At 41.3% G+C, this 20,043-nt stretch overlaps 2 protein-coding genes across 7 annotated transcripts in view; one reads left to right on the top strand and one right to left on the bottom strand.

Annotated features, from left to right (window-relative positions):
- Nucleotides 1-5,910, bottom strand: part of ANGEL1 (angel homolog 1) — a 29,152-nt gene extending 23,242 nt beyond the window's left edge. For 2 of the 6 annotated variants that reach the window (XM_089522261.1, XM_089522260.1), the window contains exon 1: nucleotides 5,711-5,910. In XM_089522261.1, coding sequence (XP_089378387.1) covers nucleotides 5,711-5,774 — 64 coding nt within the window. In that variant the 5' untranslated portion in view covers nucleotides 5,775-5,910. Of the gene's footprint in view, nucleotides 1-306; nucleotides 319-4,880; nucleotides 4,941-5,310; nucleotides 5,341-5,407; nucleotides 5,500-5,710 lie in introns of those variants that run through there. The other 4 variants (XM_089522262.1, XM_089522264.1, XM_089522263.1 and 1 more) reach the window with 4 other exon arrangements.
- A 4,863-nt stretch (nucleotides 5,911-10,773) lies between these two features.
- The window catches only part of LRRC74A (leucine rich repeat containing 74A), a 41,707-nt gene continuing 32,437 nt past the window's right edge, over nucleotides 10,774-20,043 (top strand). Inside the window, exons 1-4 of the mRNA XM_089523568.1 lie at nucleotides 10,774-10,810; nucleotides 12,533-12,655; nucleotides 14,199-14,374; nucleotides 17,472-17,579. Coding sequence (XP_089379694.1) covers nucleotides 10,774-10,810; nucleotides 12,533-12,655; nucleotides 14,199-14,374; nucleotides 17,472-17,579 — 444 coding nt within the window. The remainder of the gene's footprint in view (nucleotides 10,811-12,532; nucleotides 12,656-14,198; nucleotides 14,375-17,471; nucleotides 17,580-20,043) is intronic.

A 20,043-nucleotide genomic window follows, 5' to 3' on the forward strand; every position in this document is an offset into this window, starting at 1 on the left:
ACAGTATGCAAAGGAGTCTTGTAGCACATTGGAGGCTATTGTATAAACTGACTATAAGTCGACCTCGTTATAAGTCAAGGTCAATTTTTGGTGCCAAAATTGTGCATTTTTACATGACCCATGGATAAATAGAGGGTCAGACTTAAGAAGGCAGCCCAGCTGGGGAGAGGCTGCAGGGTGGTTGGTCGCCCTTTGGTCGCCCTTCCCAGCCTGTCCCCAGCTGGGCTCCCCCCCCCCCCCCATGGAAGGAACATGACTGGGAACAGTTTGCAAGATCCCTTTTGCATACTTAATTACCAGACTAACACAGCCATGTCTTTGAATTCTAGTAACGATAATGTTGTTCTAATGTTGTTGTTAACTGCTGTCAAGTCGACTTCAGCTTGTGGCAACCCCATAAGAGATCTCTAAGTCATCAACAGTTATGCTCAGGTCTTGCAAACTCAGGGCCATGGCTTCCTTGATTGAGTCTATCCACCGTTAATGCAGTCTTCATCTTGTCCTACTGTCTTCTGCCTTACCAAGCACCACTGTATGTTCTAGTGAGTCATGTCTTCTCATGATATGTCCAAAGTACAACAGTCTCAGGTTAATCATCTTGGCTTCTAGAGAGTGTTAAGGCTTGATTTTCTTGATTTTAAAAGATTTTAACTTGTTCAAATGTAAATTTCCTTAATTTTAAGAGTAAAAATATATTACATCATTTATCACTTTTAAAAAGACAATTTAAAATAACTTAAAACAATGTAAAATAATGACAATAATAGAATATGTGGAAATCTGATAAAATCAATTAGGCCTCAAAGGCTCTAATAAAAGTCATGGTTTGCATGGTGCAAATCTACAGCGCTATATAAATAAAGCATAATAATAATAATAATAATAATAATAATAATAATGGTTTGTTCCTGCCAATGTGGTCTCTGAGGGGACCATAATCTGGGTGCTAGAATGCAGGACCTCTCCCAGGTCCTCCCACAATATATTGCCCCTATGAGCTGTGAACAGAGGAGGACCCCCCAACAGACCACAGGCAGGCATATATGGAGGAAGGCACTCCCTCAGGTATCAGTGCCAAGCCATTTAGGGCTTTAAATGTTATCATCAGTCTCCTGAATTCTGACTGGAAGCATACTGGCAGCCTCTACAACTCCTTTAAAAGCTGGTATTTTCTGTATGGTGTTCCAATCACCAGTCTAGCTGCTGCATTTTGTACTAGCTCCCAAGTTTTCTTTAAGGGTAGTTCTACACAGAGTCCATTGTATTAGTTTAATTGTAAAATTACCACTTGGACTATGGCTAAGCTGGAAGAACTGAAACTGGCCCCATGCACTCTGAGCCACAGAGTCCACCTGGGCCTGCAATGACAACAATGAATCTAGGATCACTCCTAAGCAAAGCACCTGGTCCTTCAGGCACAGTGCAAATCCATTCAGGTCATTTACCTTATCTAATCCTCAGGCCTGAGGATCACCAATTCACAGATCCTCTATCTTTTCAGGATCCAGCTTCAGTTTATTGGCATTCATCCAGCCCATTGTTAGCACCCCTGCATACCATGCACTGTATTTTGGGGTCTTCATATAGTCAGCCCTCGGTATCCACAGGGAATCTATTCCAGACGCCCTCAGAGGATACCAAAATCCATGGATGCACAAGTCCCATTGTTCCCAATGGTAGCACAGCCACATGGCCACCCCACCATCAGGAAAAACAGGGCTTTTTACCTGCCTCCCCCAAGGGCTCAGAAGGCCAGAGAAGCCGCTCCTGGCCAGAACACAACAAGTTTGCTAAGGGCCTGCTGGGCTGCCTCCGCACCCACCTCTTCCACATTCTTGTCAGCCACTGGTCGGAGGGAGCCGTCAATCACCCAGAGAGGAGGACCAGATGATTGACAGCTCCCTCTGAGCAGCGCCTGACAAGAGTGTGGAAGGGGCGGAGGCAGCCCAGCAGGTCCCGAGTTAACTTTTTGTGCTCTGCAGCGGCTTCTCTGGCCTGGCCGTGCCACCATTGGGAAGAACATGGGTTTGCCATCTGCAGATGCTTAAATCCACGGATGGCAAGTCCGCGTATATCAAGGGCCAACTGTATTATCATATCTGAAGATAGCATATTTTTGAGTGATTGACAACCTGGGTAAGGTTCCCAGGAGGAAAGGAAAATGTTCCGATGCATGTGTACGTCCAGGTAAACAAGACCATAAAATCTAAATCCGTGAATTAAGTGTGCCTTCTTTCCCCCAAGTATTCTGCATTTCTTCTTGCAACTTGAGACAAAGAATTTCCTCACTGTTGTGTCCCAAGTCAAATTTCCCTGTCTATCCATCTGAGGAATATCCTGATCCAAACACTGTTTTTGTCACACTAAATTGGCCATCAACTGGTCCAAAATCTTATTGTTATTTCCTGGGAAAAGACATTCAGCCTGTGTTACCTGACCAGATAGCCCATCACTTGAGACTAGTTTTTGGGTATAAATATGGTTCCAAAACCTAGCCTCTGCACACACGGCTGACATACACCACTGCATATGTTCTGTGTCACCCTCAGATCTACCAGTCTGAGCCACTCTGCTCCAGCTTTCTGTGGTCTACTAATCAGATAGGTAATTATAATCCCCTGCAAACCTTTACAAACTCTGCAATCCCATATTTTCATTTCAGTTAGCTCTGTATGTTGTGTCTGTTTCAATTGCTATCTTGTGCGCGTGACTACATTCTGCATTTTTCTAAATAAACCTCAATTCACCCAAAATATGGAGTCTTCCACAGTTAGTACTGGTATAAATAGGTGCACGTGTTCCAAAGGTTACCCAAGCCTCTTACAAAAGCTAATTTCCCACATTTGAAATAATGTGGACAGATGGTGGGGGCCAACCCCCCCCCAGTCCTCCCCTACATGGTCTTTGGGTAAAACCATTGAAGCATCCAGTCACTGCTCTAGCAGCTGAACAACCCAAGCCAACTCCAATGACAAAAAGTAGTGCTAAGTGTAAGGAGCATAGTAATGACACCCAGTGCCAAAACTTGTAGCAGCTTCCCCAACAGCTTCATATAGATATCAAACAACATGGGAGACAAGATGAAATCTTGTAGCACTCCACAGCACAGTGGCCTGTGGGGGGGGAGATCAGGAGCCCACCCTTCCAATGCTACTCTCTTTACTTGCTCTCAAAGACTGAAACATTACCCACCATAACACAGTACCTCCCATCCAATGGCACTAGTTCAACAGGATACCAAGAATGATGCTATCAAGAGCCACTTAGGGATCTACAAAGATCAACAGAGGATTACTTCCCCATCTTTCCCTTGGAGTAGGTCATCAGTCTGGGCAACCCAAGCTGCCTTGGTACCATACCCTGGCTTGAAAACAGACTGAAGTGGGTGTCTATGTAAGTACAGGATGACCAGACACCCTCCTTTTCCAGGACATGTCCTACATTTCAACCTTCCATTCAGGAAAAATTCCAAAATGCCACCCATTTTAAGCATTTTGAACATGACCAAGAAGCATGGATTTATATTTATATTGGGATTTTTAGCTTTTTTGAATGTCCTACATTTTACAGAGCCTTACAGTTATGACATCTGGTCATCCTGTTTAAGTGCACTTATATAAATCTGAACTTATATGTGGCAAGCTTGTTTTCTACTGTTCCAGAGAACAGGACCCAGAAAAATGGATGCATGCTACAGGAAAAGAGATTCTACCTCAACATTAGGAAGAACTTCCTGCCACTAAGAGCTGTTCAGCAGTGGAAGACGCTCCCTCAGAGAGTAATGGAGATTCCTTCTTTGGGAGTTTTTTTAAACAAGGATGGCCACCTGTCAGGGGTGTTTTGAGTGTGTCTTCCCGCATGGCAGGGGATTGGCCTTCATGGCCCTTGAGGTCTCTTCCAGCTCTCTGATTCTATAGTTCTAAGGTGCTTCCAAGCCTCTCAACAAGTGGAAACTTGCTATTCTTGTTCTTTTCCACCCACTGACACCTTACTGGGCAGCAAATTGTTAGTTATTCAGTTTATTACTATGTTATTGCCATGACAGGGGAGAGGCGCTTGTGGGATTTTTTGCCTGAGATGCCAAAGTAATTTGAACACCCTTGAGTATTATATATCTTGACCTGAGGTAAACGGAGGCTGCCCTTGCTGTTCTGCTACAGGCTGTAAAGATGTTTTGAACTTGATGCTGACTGCCCTTACAGAACTTTGGCAAGGATTGTTTATTTATTTGTGGGAGATCCAGTTAGCATGTATGTGGCTTTCTTTCTACTTTCTCTCCCATAACTACTCTGGTAGTAACTTATGCCAAGTTGAGGTGAGCAAGCAGCTCAAAGTCAACCAGTGAATTTCATGCTCAGTGAGGACTGCCACCAGGATCTACAAGTCCCAGTCTAACCACTGGGACTGCTGCCACATTGAAGAAATAAAGCAGTCTGACACCACTTTAACTGCAAATGCAAATATGCCAGAGCTCTCTGACAGGGAAGGCTAAATATCTTACAGAACTACAAATCCCAGAATTCCATAGCATTGAGTCCTAGCAGTTAAAGTGGGCCAATAACATAACATAACAAACAACAATAAGATAAAAAACCCACTGGGCGACCTTAGGCAAGTCACACTCTCTCAGCCGCAGAGGAAGGCGATGGCACCCCCCCCTTGAAGAAATCTGCCAAGAAAACCCCATGACAGGGTCACCTAGTAAAAAAATGAAGCCACACAACCACAACAACAACAACAAAACAACACAGTTGTCAGGTTCCTTTCTCCCTTCACTTCAGGCTGACCATCCTCAGCTACTAAGCTTTATCCCCAGCTGACTCCTCTGAAGCTTGTCTTTCCAAAAAGCCGAAATCCCACGAGGTTTAAGCATACTGTACCAGGCGCAGGGCTTTCACAAAGGCAGAGCTTATTGACTATGAGGAGGCTAGTCCACCATCCCTCCGCTTTTCACGACGGGGGCTGGCGGTTGTTGTGGGTTGTTGTTGTGATCGATTTCGCTGAGGGGGTGGGGAAACCCTTCATGGAAAGGGTTGGCAGTTGATAGTATTGAGGCCAAAGCAGGTCGGGAGGGAGGCTCTTCCAAGCAGCCAGTGGGGCGCCTTCTGCCCAAATAGAAACACACAAACACGGGGTCCCTCTCGGGTGGGAGCAGCCCAGCCACTACTCCCTCCAGCTCCTCAGAGGGACTTGGCCGTGGCCATCCTCTGAGGCTGAGAGAGTGTGACTTGCACCCCACCCCCAATGGGTTTTCATGGTCTCCAGAGGTCCAAAACACATTGCAGAAATAAATCCACTTTAACTATGCACCAAATGCATCTGAGGAAATGGATTTAAGTCTTTGAAAGCTCCTGCTGCCACCCTCTTTCTTTCAGTCACAAAGGTGCTACAAGCACTCTCTACATACTAATCCACTTTGGGACCGCTCTGACTGCCCTCCCTGGCTCAGCACTGCCAGGGGACCCTGGGAAGTGTAGTTCTGTGAGCCTATTTAACCTTGCCAGAAAGAGCCGTGGTGGCGCCGCGGCGAACTACAATTCCCAGAGTCCCTTGGGGCAGTCAGAGCAGCCTCAAAAAATGGCTTCCTTCCTTCTGCAGTGTGTTTTGGGGCAGCAGAGTCGACGCAGCGCAGCGCTGAGACTACTACTAGGCAGGCTCTGGCCCAGGACTAGGCCGCGCCTTCGGAGGCCGAGGAGGAGGAGGCGGTTACCGTGCAAAGCCCGGAGGAGCCGGCCCAGGGGCCCCAGGACGTAGCAGAGCACCGTCCCCGGCATCTCCTCCTCCCATCCCGGCCTCGCTCCGCCTGCACGAAGCTCCAGGAGCAGGAGGGTTGCCCAAGCTGTGCAGCGTTGCAGCAACGCAGCTGTGTTTCCCTTTCAGGCGGCTTCACATTGGCAGAGGAGGGATGGACTGACATCCTTTTGAAGCCAGGGGGAGTTCCCTTCGACCTCTGGGACCAGAAATAATCCGGTTCGACACCGCTTTAACTGCCCTGGCTCAAGGCTAAGGGACTCTATCTGGGGACTAGTTTTGTGAGACATTTAGCCTAGGCGCCTGTGTTTGTCTGGGGCCTCTGAAGTTGGAGGCCTAGTTGCACATCATCATCATCTGCTGCATTGTCAATTACATGGTGGTCTATTAGAGAGCAATATTATCAAGCTATTTATTATAATATCTTTATATTATAAAGATATTAGAGATAAGCCTGAGGGCAGGGAAATGTCTAGTTAACAATTTGTAAGCTGCTTTTTATCTTTTTATGTAAGTTTTAACTATATATGTTTTTTCTCTCTCTTTTTCTTGTATCTTGTATTCTTTGAAATGGTCTGCAGATTTATTCAATAAAGATGTATTGTACATTGAGACATTTAGCCTTCTCTGCCAGAGAGAGAGAGAGAGAGAGAGCGCTCTGGTGGTGCCACAAGAAGCTTCCACTTCCCAGGATTCCATAGCATGGAGCCATGGCAGTTAAAATGGTGTCCTGTCGCTTTTATTTTCTGCAGTGTGGCTGGAGTTGGTGTTTCCCTGGGAGTAACCCACCTCACAGGAGTGTTGTGAGGATAATAGATATACAGTATGTATATATATATATATATATATATATAGAGAGAGAGAGAGAGAGAGAGAGAGAGAAAGAGAGGCGCTCTGTTCCTATATGTTGTATATATGGACTGGATGGCCCATATCCTTCCTATATATAACAAATAATAATAATAATACTAATAAAATGTTATATATATATATATATATATATATATATATATAAAATATGTTATTGTTTGGGTGGGGAGGGATAATTGTGTTTTACTTTGTATTGTTATATTTCATCATAGAGTTGAAAGAGACCACATAGGAAGAGAGCCAATTTACAGTCAGTGCCCAATTTTATCATCACAACAATCCTGTGAGGTGGGAGATATATACACACGCACACACACTTGCCCTTCCATATTCATTAGGGTTAGGGGCACAAGACCCCTGTGAATATTGAAAAAACTGCAAATAACAAAAGAACTATGTTTTTACCTGAGGGGACACCTCTCTAAGATTCTCTTGGTCCTCCAGTGCAACTCTGGTCAACATCTGACAGACACTGACCATAGAACTGCCCTGGAGGAGCTACAAAGGCCTAGCAGAGCATTCTCTCTAGAAATCTCTAGGTCTTTCAGTGCAACCTTTAGTTAAAGTTGACCATAGAGTTGCACCGGAGGACCTAACTATTCCTAGAGAGAACATATTAATCAAATCCATGAATAATCAAATCCACAAATATCAAAGCTGCAAATATGGAGGGATGAGTGTAGTTTGTTTTTTCCACTTTATATTTTAACACTTTTGTATTGTTTTTAATTTGTATTGTTTTTCAATTTGTTGTTAGCTGCCTTGAGTCCTTACATCAGGACATTAGTAATAATAATAATAATAATAATAAATAATTGTGTGAGTGCACCAATTGTGCCACTGCTTCACCATTTATATTTAGCATTTACACTTGTACACCACTTAATAGTGAACTCAGCACTCTCTAAGCGGTTTATAATCTGTAAGTCAGTTGCCCCCAACAAGCTGGGTACTCATTTTACCAACCTACAAAAGGATGGAAGACTGAGTCCACCTTGGAGCCCTGGGATCAAACTCACAGCATTGTGGCTGCAGGACCAGTATTTAACCACTGGGCCACCAGGGCTCCTATATTTGTATGTGATCAATGTGTGTATTTATATGTGATCAAATGACCAACAGTCAACCCGCATTTTGCTGCTCATAACTCATTCTATAAACCAATGTTCATTGTTGTTTGCCATCAAGTTGACTTCAGCTTGTGGTGACCCTATGAATGAGAGACCTCCAAGATCCCCAGTCACCATTTGCCCTGCTCTGTTCTTGTAAACTCGGCTGTGGTTTTCTTGATTGACTCCACCTGTAATGAAGTCTTCCTCTTTTCCTACTCCCTTCCACTTTACCAAGCATTATCATCTTTTCCATTGAATCATATTGTATTACAGTATGTCCAAAATGGGACAGCTTCAGTTTAGTCATCTTGGTTTCTAGGGAGAATTAAAGCCTAATTTGCTCTAGAACCCATTTTTTTCTTTTTAGTAGTCCATGGTTTCCATAAAATTATCTTCCATTATCACACTTCAGATGAGTTGATTTTCATCCTGTCAGCTTTCTTTACTTTCCAGTTTTCACAAAGATACATGGAAATGAGTGTCACAAGGGCTGACACACTAAAGGGAGTGATAGCAGTGTTCCCCAAACATCTGCCTTTGGGCAGAAATGGGCTGTAGTGTTCTCCTGTATCCCTTTAAAATGCTGGAGATGGTGTGAGTGGGGTCAGGTTCAGTGGTTTTTTAAATTAAATTTAACATTTTAAAATTTAATCTTTTTTAATTCTGACCTTGTTATTTAATTATACATGTTTACAATTGAGGATCTTATCTAGGTCTTTCATATCTACACTTTCAGGTCCTATTTTTCTGGTTTCTTCAACACAGTTTTCATTTTTTTATAGTTGTTGTGGGTTTTTCATTTTGATTTATGACTGAGCTAAAATATAGAAAATCTTTTAATTATTTCTATGTCTTCATTAGAGCCAGTGTGGTGTATTGGTCTGAGTGTTCAACTAGGACCCTGGGAGACCAGGGTTCAAATCCACCCCCCTTGGTGACGAAAACCTACTGGGTAACATTATTTTATCCTTGCAGATTGGAAGAGACCACAAGGCCATCCAGTCCAAGCCCCCCCTGCCATGCAGGAATTCACAATCAAAGTACCCCAGGCAAATGACCATCCAGCCTGTTTAAAAACTTCCAAAGAGGGAGACACTACCACTCTCCAAGGGAGTGTGTTCCGTTGTTGAAGAGCTCTTACTGTCAGGAAGTTCTTCCTAATGTTGAGGTGGAATCTTTTCCTGTAGCTTGCATCCATTGTTCCAGGTTCTATTCTCTGGAGCAGCAGAAGACAAGCTTGCTCCATCCTTAATATTACACCTCTTCAAATACTTAAACAGTTTTACTGAATTTATTCCTTGCTTCTCTATGGCCCTGGTACTAAATTTCTTCACATACATTCTGGATAAATAAAACAACAGTTTTTATTATGTGTGTGATCTTTTAAGAATGGAGATTATTACAAAGAATCATGCTTAACATTGTCTAAGAATTGTCTTCAAGTCCACAATTATGTAATACTAGAAGCATAATACTGATTATAAATAAATACAGATAAAATCCCATGCCTCCCTTTGAATGCCTGCAAACAAAATACAAACACCAGACAGACAGTACAGAAGTCTAAATATTGTGGCTGGCAAGAATTCTTAGAGATCACCTGCATATGAACTTCTGTGATCTTGCTGTTATTATAAATTTGGAGATGCTGCTTCAAATTGTGATGCTAGCTGGCTATCTTTTGTCATAAATATTAAGGAAAAACAAATTTTAAAATGGGGCTGGACTTCAGGCATGAAAGGGGATGTACAGACAGCATTTAGGGGTGTCTGTATGCTGCCCCTAGAAGCACTGGGTTATGGACGTGCCACGCCCCCCAACCTGGTGCAAAAAGAACCCGCAAACGGAAAGTTCTTTTTATGCTCCAGAAAGGGCATCATAACCGCGGCGGCATAGCTTTTTAACACCCTTTCAGCACTGCATCATCAAGATGCAGCACCAGAGCTGTGCCATGATACCGCATGCCATCTAGAAGGGTGTGCGGCATCATGGCACAAAGGGGGTGGAGCTATGGCATCTGTAGAGCCCTAAAGTTAGCTGTAGCAGCTTCATTTATATACCACTACATACCGCCTAAGCAGTTTACAACTGTAAGTTAACAACAAGCTGGGTACTCATTTTAGTGACCTCGGAAGGATGCAAGGGTAAGTCGACCCTGGGCCCCTGGCTGGTACTGAACTCACAACCTTGTGGTTTATGAGTGTGTGGATGCAGTACAGGCATTTAACCACTGCACCACCAGGGCAGTTAGCAAAAGTAATATGCCAAATGAAATATATTTTTCTCATAACCTTTACCAGCTTAGCTCTGAAAGTCACCCCTTCTAACTCTCAGGGGATCCGTTCCGGATCATCTTCCCCCCCCCCCCACGAGTTTGGAGACTTGTAGATAATAAATCCTCATTGAAATGAATGGGGTGCGCTCCTGTGTGTGAGTATAGGGCACGCACCAAGGGAACGCGCCCCATTCACCTCAAAGTGGAAAAAACAAATACTGCATCATCCCACTAATTTTTGGCCTGAACTGTCATCAGCCATGGCTGGCATAGCCAACAATCAAGGACTGTGGGAGCGGCAATCTAAACCTCCCTTATATGATTAACAGCACCACTTTCTGAAACGCAGTCTCTCACCTGTATTCTGATCCATTCTGATCCACCTCAGCAAAGAAAACCTGACACAAGTCTGACCGATGTGACCATAGGTGATACAGATACCATATACCTTGAGTCACAATGTCAAGATGAGGTCATGGAATACTTGAGATGAAATTAAAGTGACGTGAGCTCAAGAGGAGGCAGACAGCATGCATAACACACAGGCAGTCCCAGTGACTTGGAAATGTGGTCTTTCTAACCAGAAACAATATCATTTGGGATTCCCCATTGCCAGCTGACACCATAGGTCAAAAAAAAAATAGTTGTGGTTGGATGGCTCAGACATTAAAAGGAATCTGAAATAGAGATTACTATATATAACTGATAACACAATAAGAAAAAGAAAGACTCAAGAAACAGACTTCCTGATTCCCTCAAGACACCATGGACTTTTTAAACTTTGACTATGACGAAGATGAAGGTGAGAGTGTTATATACACGCTCTTTAAAAGAAAATTGCCCTGAGAGTTGCCATTACAGCTTCGGTATACATTACAATTATACATGTGTGATTCACGTGTGAAATCCAAAAGGGAGAAGTGGACACTTTGAGATATTTTTGTAGAAATGCGAGCAACCCAAAACGAAACAAATTCCCCCTTCTTTTCCCAGCAGAAATATTCAAAGAAGAAAGTGGAACTTTTGTGTGAGACAGAAAATGAGAAGAACTGCAGATGGATGAAAGAGCCAATGATAATAATGACTGCCCCCATCCCATAAAACAATCTGTTGTAACCCTATATAAATATAGGCTGGCATGTTCTATGAGAAAAATTGTGTGGAATGAAAGAGGAAGTTAAAATTTGGGGAGGGAAATATTCAGGAGGAGGTTGCTACAAATAGACTTGTGTGGATCCTTTATTATCTTTTACCTGTGGCTCTCCAGATGTTGTTAAGACTGCAGACTCATTGCCCCTAACCACTGGACAAGCTGGCTAGGGCTGATGGGCAGTCCAGTCCAACATCACATTAAAAGCCATAGGTTTCTGCACCACAACCTTTTTGCTTATAACATAATCTCATTGACCAGCTGTTTAAGCCATTCCCAGTACCCAGGTTGGAAGTCCTTGAAAAAAGTCACATTCAGTTGTGATTATTAATGTTTGTCCTTCAAACATTTTTGTTTTCTATAAGAAAAAAAAGTAATTGGAAAAAGCAGTACAGTAGTTTAAAAATGAAGAGCTGTTCAATTAAATGAGAACGATCCCTATCAATGACCTCAGCCAGGACTTTTTGCCCCTCACATGCATCTATGCCTGGATACGTGAATGGTGGATCTCATGTCAGGCTTGAATATTGAATAACATACTTAAGAAGGGGCAAAAAGTACAGGTCAGTTAGAAACCCAGTAAATGGAAGGAGGAGACCAAAAAACACTCTGTTAAAGGGGGGGGGATTGAAATATAGTAATACAGGTACCATTTTGCTTCCTGTTCACCAGGCAAAGCAAATTGTAGCAATAATGCTACTGGAGGCTTTTGTATAATCCAAGTTTTCTTAAAGCACCGCTTTCCAAACTGTGTTTTGGTCTAATTGTAAAATAAATTATGAATCAGACGCTAGAGAAGTGGTATCACATCTAATGGCATCTAGTTACAAATCTTGCTTCATGTCCCCATGCACACCAGCGTGCAAACCATTTTACCTTATTGGAACAGAACACAACACCTCCCAGACCTCTCACTAACAGTAATGACAACTGGCAGGTCTTTCAGTTAATAGCAAGAAAGCAGTACTAAAACAGGAAGAAAATTATTGTCCTTTTACAAAATATGGTGCAAAATATGGATCAACAGTGGGATCAATGGAAAAGGTTTCCAGGAGTAGCAAAGAGCTCACCTGGGTTGCGGGCATACTGGAAGGGCAACATCAAGACACAGCAAGTGGGCAACACTTGTGGCTCCATCTTGGAGAGCATCTATTGATCCATGACAACATTTTTGGTGAGTTGCATGGAGAGTGGAGAGGGTAATAATATGGGAATGGGGAGGAGAATAAATGTCATTTAAGGTACTCTGGAGGGAGGGAAGTACAACAGTGATTATTCACGTACGTAGTTCTGTGTGCTCTTCATTATGTTTTAAACAATTATATGGGGCTCATGTTCTCATTTAGAAAATAAATGTGATCATTTTTGCTCCAGATGAAAATGGCGAGATGTCGGAAGCCAGCACATCTCCAGAGATACAGTCTCTCACTGATGCCACTGACAACACAGAACAGAAGGCCAGGGAAGACAGTTCTGACACAGACCTTGAGATAGAAGGTGACTGTTTACTGTCCTGTCTTCCATCCAAACCTTTCCTCTTTGCATCATCCCACTAATCTGTGAGATAGTGATTTATCCAAAGTCACTCAACTGTTGCTAAATTGAGAAACAGGTCTATTATTCTCACTATAGCTCATCAAGGCAAAGCAAGACATAGATCAGCTGCAAAATAGCCTTATCAAAGCTGTTGGTAATAATAACCTTGTCCAAGTTATTTACTGCAGATTTGGGCTTGAATCCGTTCTTTTTAAAATGGTATATCCAAGGCATAATAAAGTTCTCCTAACTCTGTATCAGGCAGCTATCAAAGAAAAGGGGTGGCAAGTGTGTACTAGATTGTGCATCTCCATCACCTCCATATGTGGATGTTCTTTTTCTGTGTATCAGGTTGATTTTGTGGGATTCTCTTAAGCATAAATTGGCATAATTTCTTTACACAGATACTGCATGCATTGTAAATTCAGGATTGGCATAACTGAGAAAAAGCCAACCTTGTGTGATCGTATGTGCTTTCTCAGGGTTGGCTGGTTTTAATCGTTTAAACCGAATGACCTTTTTTTAAAAAACTGATTATTTATATACAGTTGCCCCTCCAAGTCCGTGGACTTGAAATCAGTGGACTTGACAATCTGAGGAGGGGTGACCCACCATTGAGGTGAATGGGGCGTGTTCCCTTGGTGCGTGCCCTATACTCACACACAGGAGCGCACCCCATTCATTTCAATGAGGACTGATTATCTACAAGTCTCCAAACTCATGGGGGGGGGGGGGGCGGGGAGAGATGATCCGGAACGGATCCCCTGAGAGTTAGAAGGGGTGAGCCTATATTTTTAAAGGCTGGCTATTATTACTATTTTGCAACCTTCTTACTGGAACAACGACTGTCTGAATTTAAATATTTTATCTTTAACAGTTTATTGGCAGTTGTACATTGTTATTTTATAGTGCAATAAAATGTTATTCATCCTTCAGTTAATATAAGTTCATGCAAAACAACTTGCTTTAAAAGAGCATTTTTTTTAAAGAACAGTTATTATTTAAGCTAGTAGCTATAACATCTGAACTGCATTTTACTAATTAATTTTCTTATTTAGTCCTGTATTGGTGTAGTACTACACTCCTGTAGGTAATAAGTAGGACTAATCCTCATCTGTCTGAAAATACAGTTGGCCCTTCTTATACATGGATTTTTTATACACGGATTCAAGCATCCATGATTTGAAAATGTTCAAAAAAAGTATACATTTCAAATATCAAACCTTGATTTTCCATTTTTTTGCTATGTCGTTATATTTAATGGGACTTGAACATACACGGATTTTGTATACACCAAACCCCAGCGTATAACAAGGGTCCACTGTACTTTGTATGTTTTGTTATATGTAGTCTACATATATTGAAACATTAAAGCAACAAAAATCAAAAACAATCTGGTTTAAACCAAAAATAACTGACTTAAACCACACTAAAAAACCTGGGACAGGCACTTTAGTGAAGCCAGAGGAAATGTTTTGCTAACCAGATTGGTTTGTCTTTCCAGATCCTGAGCGTTCATTTGCAACCATAAAGGGTGCAGAGCTGTACACAGAGGCTTGCAAACTGGTGGGAGTGGTTCCTGTCTCATATTTCATTCGGAACATGGAAGAGCCCATCATGAATCTTAACCATCATGGGCTTGGGCCCAAGGGAACTAAAGCTATTGCCATTGCCCTGGTTGTAAGTACTTACAAAAAGGTAGTCTGCACTGTTTTACTCAAGGGGAACAACTATTGTGAGCAGCTGCCGAATTAGAGAAGGGTTCTTACACATGAAGGGATGAAAGATAAAGTTTGTGAAATTGAAGGCTTTCATGGCCGGCATCCATAGTTTTTTGTGAGTTTTTCGGGATATGCAGCCATGTTCTAGAAGAGTTTATTCCTGACATTTCGCCAGCATCTGTGGCTGGCATCTTCATCTGTGGCTGGCATCTTCAACGTCAGGAATAAACTCTTCTAGAACATGGCCACATAGCCCAAAAAACCCACAAAAAACTAAAGATAATGTTGTCTCATTTCTAGATCTGGCTTAATTATATAAGGTAACAGCAAATGTTCCAGTCCCCACATCTGCTCCTCATTTCAATGGCTTTAAATGGAATTGCAATTGCAGTTGTGTTTTTTTGCAGGTCAGCCAACATTCTAATCAGTTGATTATTACATAAATAATCATACAGTGCATTTCATTACAGTTTAATGTCAGACAACTACCTGTGCTTACTTTCTTTTAAATGAACCCACTACAAACTGTACTGAATGGTGTATTATACAGGTGCCAATTGCTCTGGAGGAGGGTTAATATCTAAAAGCTTGTTATGTTAGTACTATAGAAAATGGAAACATGCTGAAGCAATTTCTGGATTCTCCCCGATTTGTTGAAGATTATTACATAAGACTAAAAAACAGGATTTGAACAGAATAAAAGCATTTGGGCCAGTACTTATCACATGGCATCATGTCCATCCTGCTGCTGCCTTGTATTCATTTCTTTATTGCTGTGCACTTTTTCATTGATGGGAAAATCTGTCAATAATCTTACTGCTTTATCACATTAGGGGGCAAACAGGATTTAAACAAGAGTTAAACGAGAGTTAAACAGGAAATGCCTGAAGTTTATCACACGACATTTCCTGTTTAACTCTTGTTTAAATCCTGTCTGCCCCCTAGTGTGATAAGGCAATTAATCTCACTGCTATTTCATGACTGCCTTGGTGCAAAAGGTCTCTTCTTTGCCAGTTCTACTTCCCTCACACCCTTTTGCCACCCAATCTCTTTTTCCCATGCCACCTGATTTTTCTTCCCTACACCTCACAAGACCTGATCTCTCTGTACACAACTCCCTTCTACCCAATCTCTCTTCCCTGCACCACCACTGCCCAATCTGTTTCCCTGCCCCTGACTGCCTGACCTCTCTCCCCCCCGCCACTGCTGCCAAATATATTTTCCCCATACCCTCACCACCTGATCTCTCTTCCCCATCAACACCACCACATTTCTCTTCCTAGAACCCCGCTGCTGCCCAGTCTCTCTTCCTCTTCTCCTCTTCTGCCCAATCTTTCTTCCTTATACCATCCAATCTATTTTCCCCACCCACTGCCTGATCTCTCTTCCTCATGCTCCCTCACCAGCCCCTGGTCTTTCTTCCCTGTACCCTACCTGATCTCTCTTTTCCCCCTCCCGATGCCCAATCTCTCTCCCCACTTCACCAATCTGCATGCCCTAAGTAGGGCAACAATGGGGAAAGGAGGCAGAAGCAGGACAGTGCAACTACTGGTGCCCTATACAATTCAGCACCGTGCACTGGTACTGAAACGGAGGTGTGCTAAAGACAGCTTCAATGTTTCCATGTGCTTCAAAAACATAATTGCTGCATTGTAGAAGCCTTGTGTGATAATTTCCATAGCGTTGTTATTTCCACATGTCTGTGGCTGAGAATTTTCAGCATTGCCTCCTCCATACTCACATAAAAAGGTGGAAGTTCTGTTTCATGACTATAGAGCTCAGGGGGAACTCTAAAACAGTATTTTAAACTGTTTTAAATAAATTATGTGGTTGGTCCTTATTTTTTCATGCAGATACCTGGTTAGCTTTTCCATGTGGGCCAAAAACCAGAGTCTCTATTTGCAGCTAGAAAGAAAAAAAAAATGATTTGTTCCAATGGCCTGATATTTTTAATCTTGCTGGTAAGCAGAAAAAGCCAGTTAGCTCTTTATGTAGGATAGATTCACTGGATCCAGAAATAATGCCAAAAGGCCTGTTGCTGGATCAAGAGTTCCAAGTTTCCAAGGTTTTCCTGACATCTTTATAATTTTGAGTTTAAACCTTCTGAAATTTGACTGAAGTGCACTGGGCTATAATACAATCTGTGTATGAGCTTAATCATATGCTCCTTAATATAAGCCAAGATAGACTGCATGGGAATTTTATTCCATATTTGTTTCATATTTGTTCATCATACTGAGGTTTAAAATTTAACCTAAAATTTATAACTTGTTGATCAAATCCACCTATAATTGTCATTGGTGTATGAAAATGGTCTGGGAGGCAGATTTCAATGGCCTCCAGATACTGCTTCTGTCAACTTCAGCCAGCACAGCAAGTGATGAAGGATGATGATAGGTGCAATTGTTCATCCTCATCGTAGACATATCATAGGTTTATATAATCCATTGCAATATTACCACACCTGTCAATGATGCAGTGCATAAAATTAGTTGTTCATCAAAGAATACCATATGTTGGGATTCTATCTCTGTGAGATATATTGATTATTGTATAGCAAAAGGCCAAACAAGTGTTGTGTTAATTGTTAGGTATGCACTTCTAATTTTTAAAAATGAACAGAGGGGTCAGGATTTAGCCCATATTGTGTGGGGAGGAAAACCCAAGCTTCTCTAAGATTAACAGCAATTGCTCCCTGGCACCAGTGGCAACTTCTGGTTCTGGATGAAGAACAGGTTTGAAGGAGCCAGAAGTACTTATTTCCATAAAGCAAGCAGAAGGCTTATCTCTTTTCATGCTACAGTCCCAACCCTGACACTCATGGCTGCCATTTACATTTTTTAAAAAAAAACCTTATTGATTGCTTTAAAAATGTGTGTATGTGTGTTGTATAATTTGACCCTAATGTTATATGGCTTGCCTTATATTTTATAGGATGTATTTGGGAAACTGTTCTAAAAATTACATTGAGGGCAGAAAATAGGGCACTTAGTATCACTTAATTTAGTCAGTTACCTGCAATTTTTTTGTTGTTCTTTGAATTTTTCATTCTGTAGTCAAACACGACCATCACTCACTTAGAGCTAGAGGATAATTGGATTCTGGGAGAAGGGACCACATACCTGGTACAGATGCTGCGTGAGAACTGCTACATTCAAGAGATGGTATCCAACTTTTGTCAGTATGGAGGGTGAAGGGAATTCACTTATATATTTCAGTACAGAATGAGCTTTGTTGCCCAATCTGCTTTACTCTTTCATTATGTTTGGTATTAATTCTTTCCAAACAGAAACAATTCTAGCCAATGGCTACAAATATGATATTGGTCCTGGCATGTTGTGGGGCAGGGGAATAGGCATATACAATGGGGTTTGGTTCCAGGACCCCCTGTGCATACCAAAATATATGGGTGCTCAAGTTCCATTATATACAATGGCATAGCAAAATGGAGTCCCGTATATAAAATAGAAAAATGAAGCTTTCCTTTTTTGAATTTATATTTTATTTTTTAATATTTTCAAGCCATGAATAGTTGAATCCATGGGTAAAGAACCCGTGGCTATGGAGGGGTGATTGTACTGGCAATGTATAAGCAGGTAAAAACCTGTGTTTTATCACTCTGTTTCATGAATACAACAGCTTGGAGCCACACACTACATGCATTTTTAATGGGCAGAGGTTTTCCTCAGATATAAATAGAAACTATGAGGGGCAGGGCAGAATTTGGATTTCAGGGGGTATGCACAGAGCTTGAAATGTTACTGTTTAAAAGGAACTACATAGTTACTTTACTCATTGCTCTGATTAGTCCAGAAATGCAACTCTCCATGTTACTTGTTACTATCAAGTTACCATTACTATCACTGTTGTGCTATTTGGAAATACTGTTATGATTGTGCCTTGAAATTCTGAGAAACATTCAAAAGACATTAAGAAGCAATCCTTCCCAAATGCAGTATGAAGCAGCTGCCCACTGCTCAGACTGAAAGCCCTTTCACACTATAAAATATTAGCACTACAGTTTTAAAACTCTCTTTTACAAAGACTTTTATTCCCCAATTAAGAAGAGCTTCCTAAGCTCCTCTTGTCCTACTTGTCATCTGTCTACTTGGCCTTTTTTTAGCAGTCTCAGCACTGAGAGGAAGGTGAAACACACATTTTGGTTGTTAGGTTGCAGCAGCATCTCTGCAATGAACAGTGCAATAAACAAAGCTTGAGTTGAGAAAAAGTGGTCCTACTGTAGTTGTGTGTGCTTGCCTAAAGAGAGTAAAGAGGACAGTAGATAAGCCTAACTTACCAGGTGCCTCCAGCATGTGAAAGAAGTATAAATCTATACGTTAGGCCACCAAAGTGGAAATGATGAGAATAGTAGAGGCTGTTGGAACAAATAAGTAATCTCTAAATGATTTTTTTTAAAAATAGTTTTTATTAATATAGTCCCAATTCCAATAAAAATAAGGATAAACAAAAAACACTGTAATATTTTGTATCGTTACATTATCTCCTGGGAAAAAATACATAATACTTCTGTAAAGGTAACCCTATGCAAAAATAATTATTTGTCTTCTATTCTGCGAAGTTCCTTTGTGTAGAGTTTCACAGTTGACTCCTCGAGTTTTTCCCCAAACTTTTAAATTTATTTTTATCAGATGATATATTTCTTACCTTCTTTCTTCTTCTTCTTCCATTCCCTTTCCAATCCTCTCCTTTCTCTTTGTTATTTTTTTTCAAGAGGTGAGAAAAGAATATATAAAATTTACTGTACACAGCTTTAAGCACTTAATCCTGTAATTTATCTTTTGTGTGTCAATCTAATAAATTCATATTTCTGTTTCTGTTCACATAGTTGCTATTTCCCCCCACTTTTTTGACATAAAAGTCAAGACTTTCGCCCAGTCTTTTGACAATCCTATACTCTGATCTGAATTTAGTTTGATAATAGGTCTAATTCCATCATATCGTAAAGTTTTGTTAAGCCAGTCTTCTATGGAGTTTATCAAACGGGAGGAATTTCTCTTAAATTCAATTGAAAAGAGAGTGGGGTCAGAACGCATTCATGTAAAGTCGCTAGTTTAGTGCAATTACGTGAATGCGCATTGCATTTGAACTGGCTTCCCATTGCCCGAAAATAGCATGCCATTGCCCAAATTTGCATGTGGCAGTCTATCACACAATAATGTGAAACCCCATGATTGCGCTCGGACTGACTTCCCATTGCCTGAATTTGTGTGTAGTGGGTTATCATGCAATAACGTTAAACCCCATGATTGCGTTCAGATTGCCATTGGCTTATACTTCCAATTTCCCTTGTCTGATAAACTCCTATGACTAGTTCTTTATCTATCTTCCAGAATTCTGTGTAAAGTAACCTGGCAGATGTCAGCGGTATACAAATAAATATTATTATTATTATTATTATTATTATTATTATTATTTTACCATGCAGTTTTTCCAGCTTGTTTTGTAACATATTTAGTAAAAGGATTTCAGGCTTTAATTCTAATTTTGTCCCTAATATTTCATTAATATTTAATTGAATTAATTTCCAATACTTTCTGGCCCAGTCACAAGTCCATCACTTCTTTTTGACACTTTCAGCATCTTCTGTTTCCTGTTTCATATAACCTG

Source organism: Sceloporus occidentalis, unplaced genomic scaffold (genome assembly GCF_023333645.1).
Source record: "Sceloporus occidentalis isolate IW3139 unplaced genomic scaffold, rSceOcc1.0.p SCAF_4, whole genome shotgun sequence".
Lineage (NCBI taxonomy): Eukaryota > Metazoa > Chordata > Lepidosauria > Squamata > Phrynosomatidae > Sceloporus > Sceloporus occidentalis.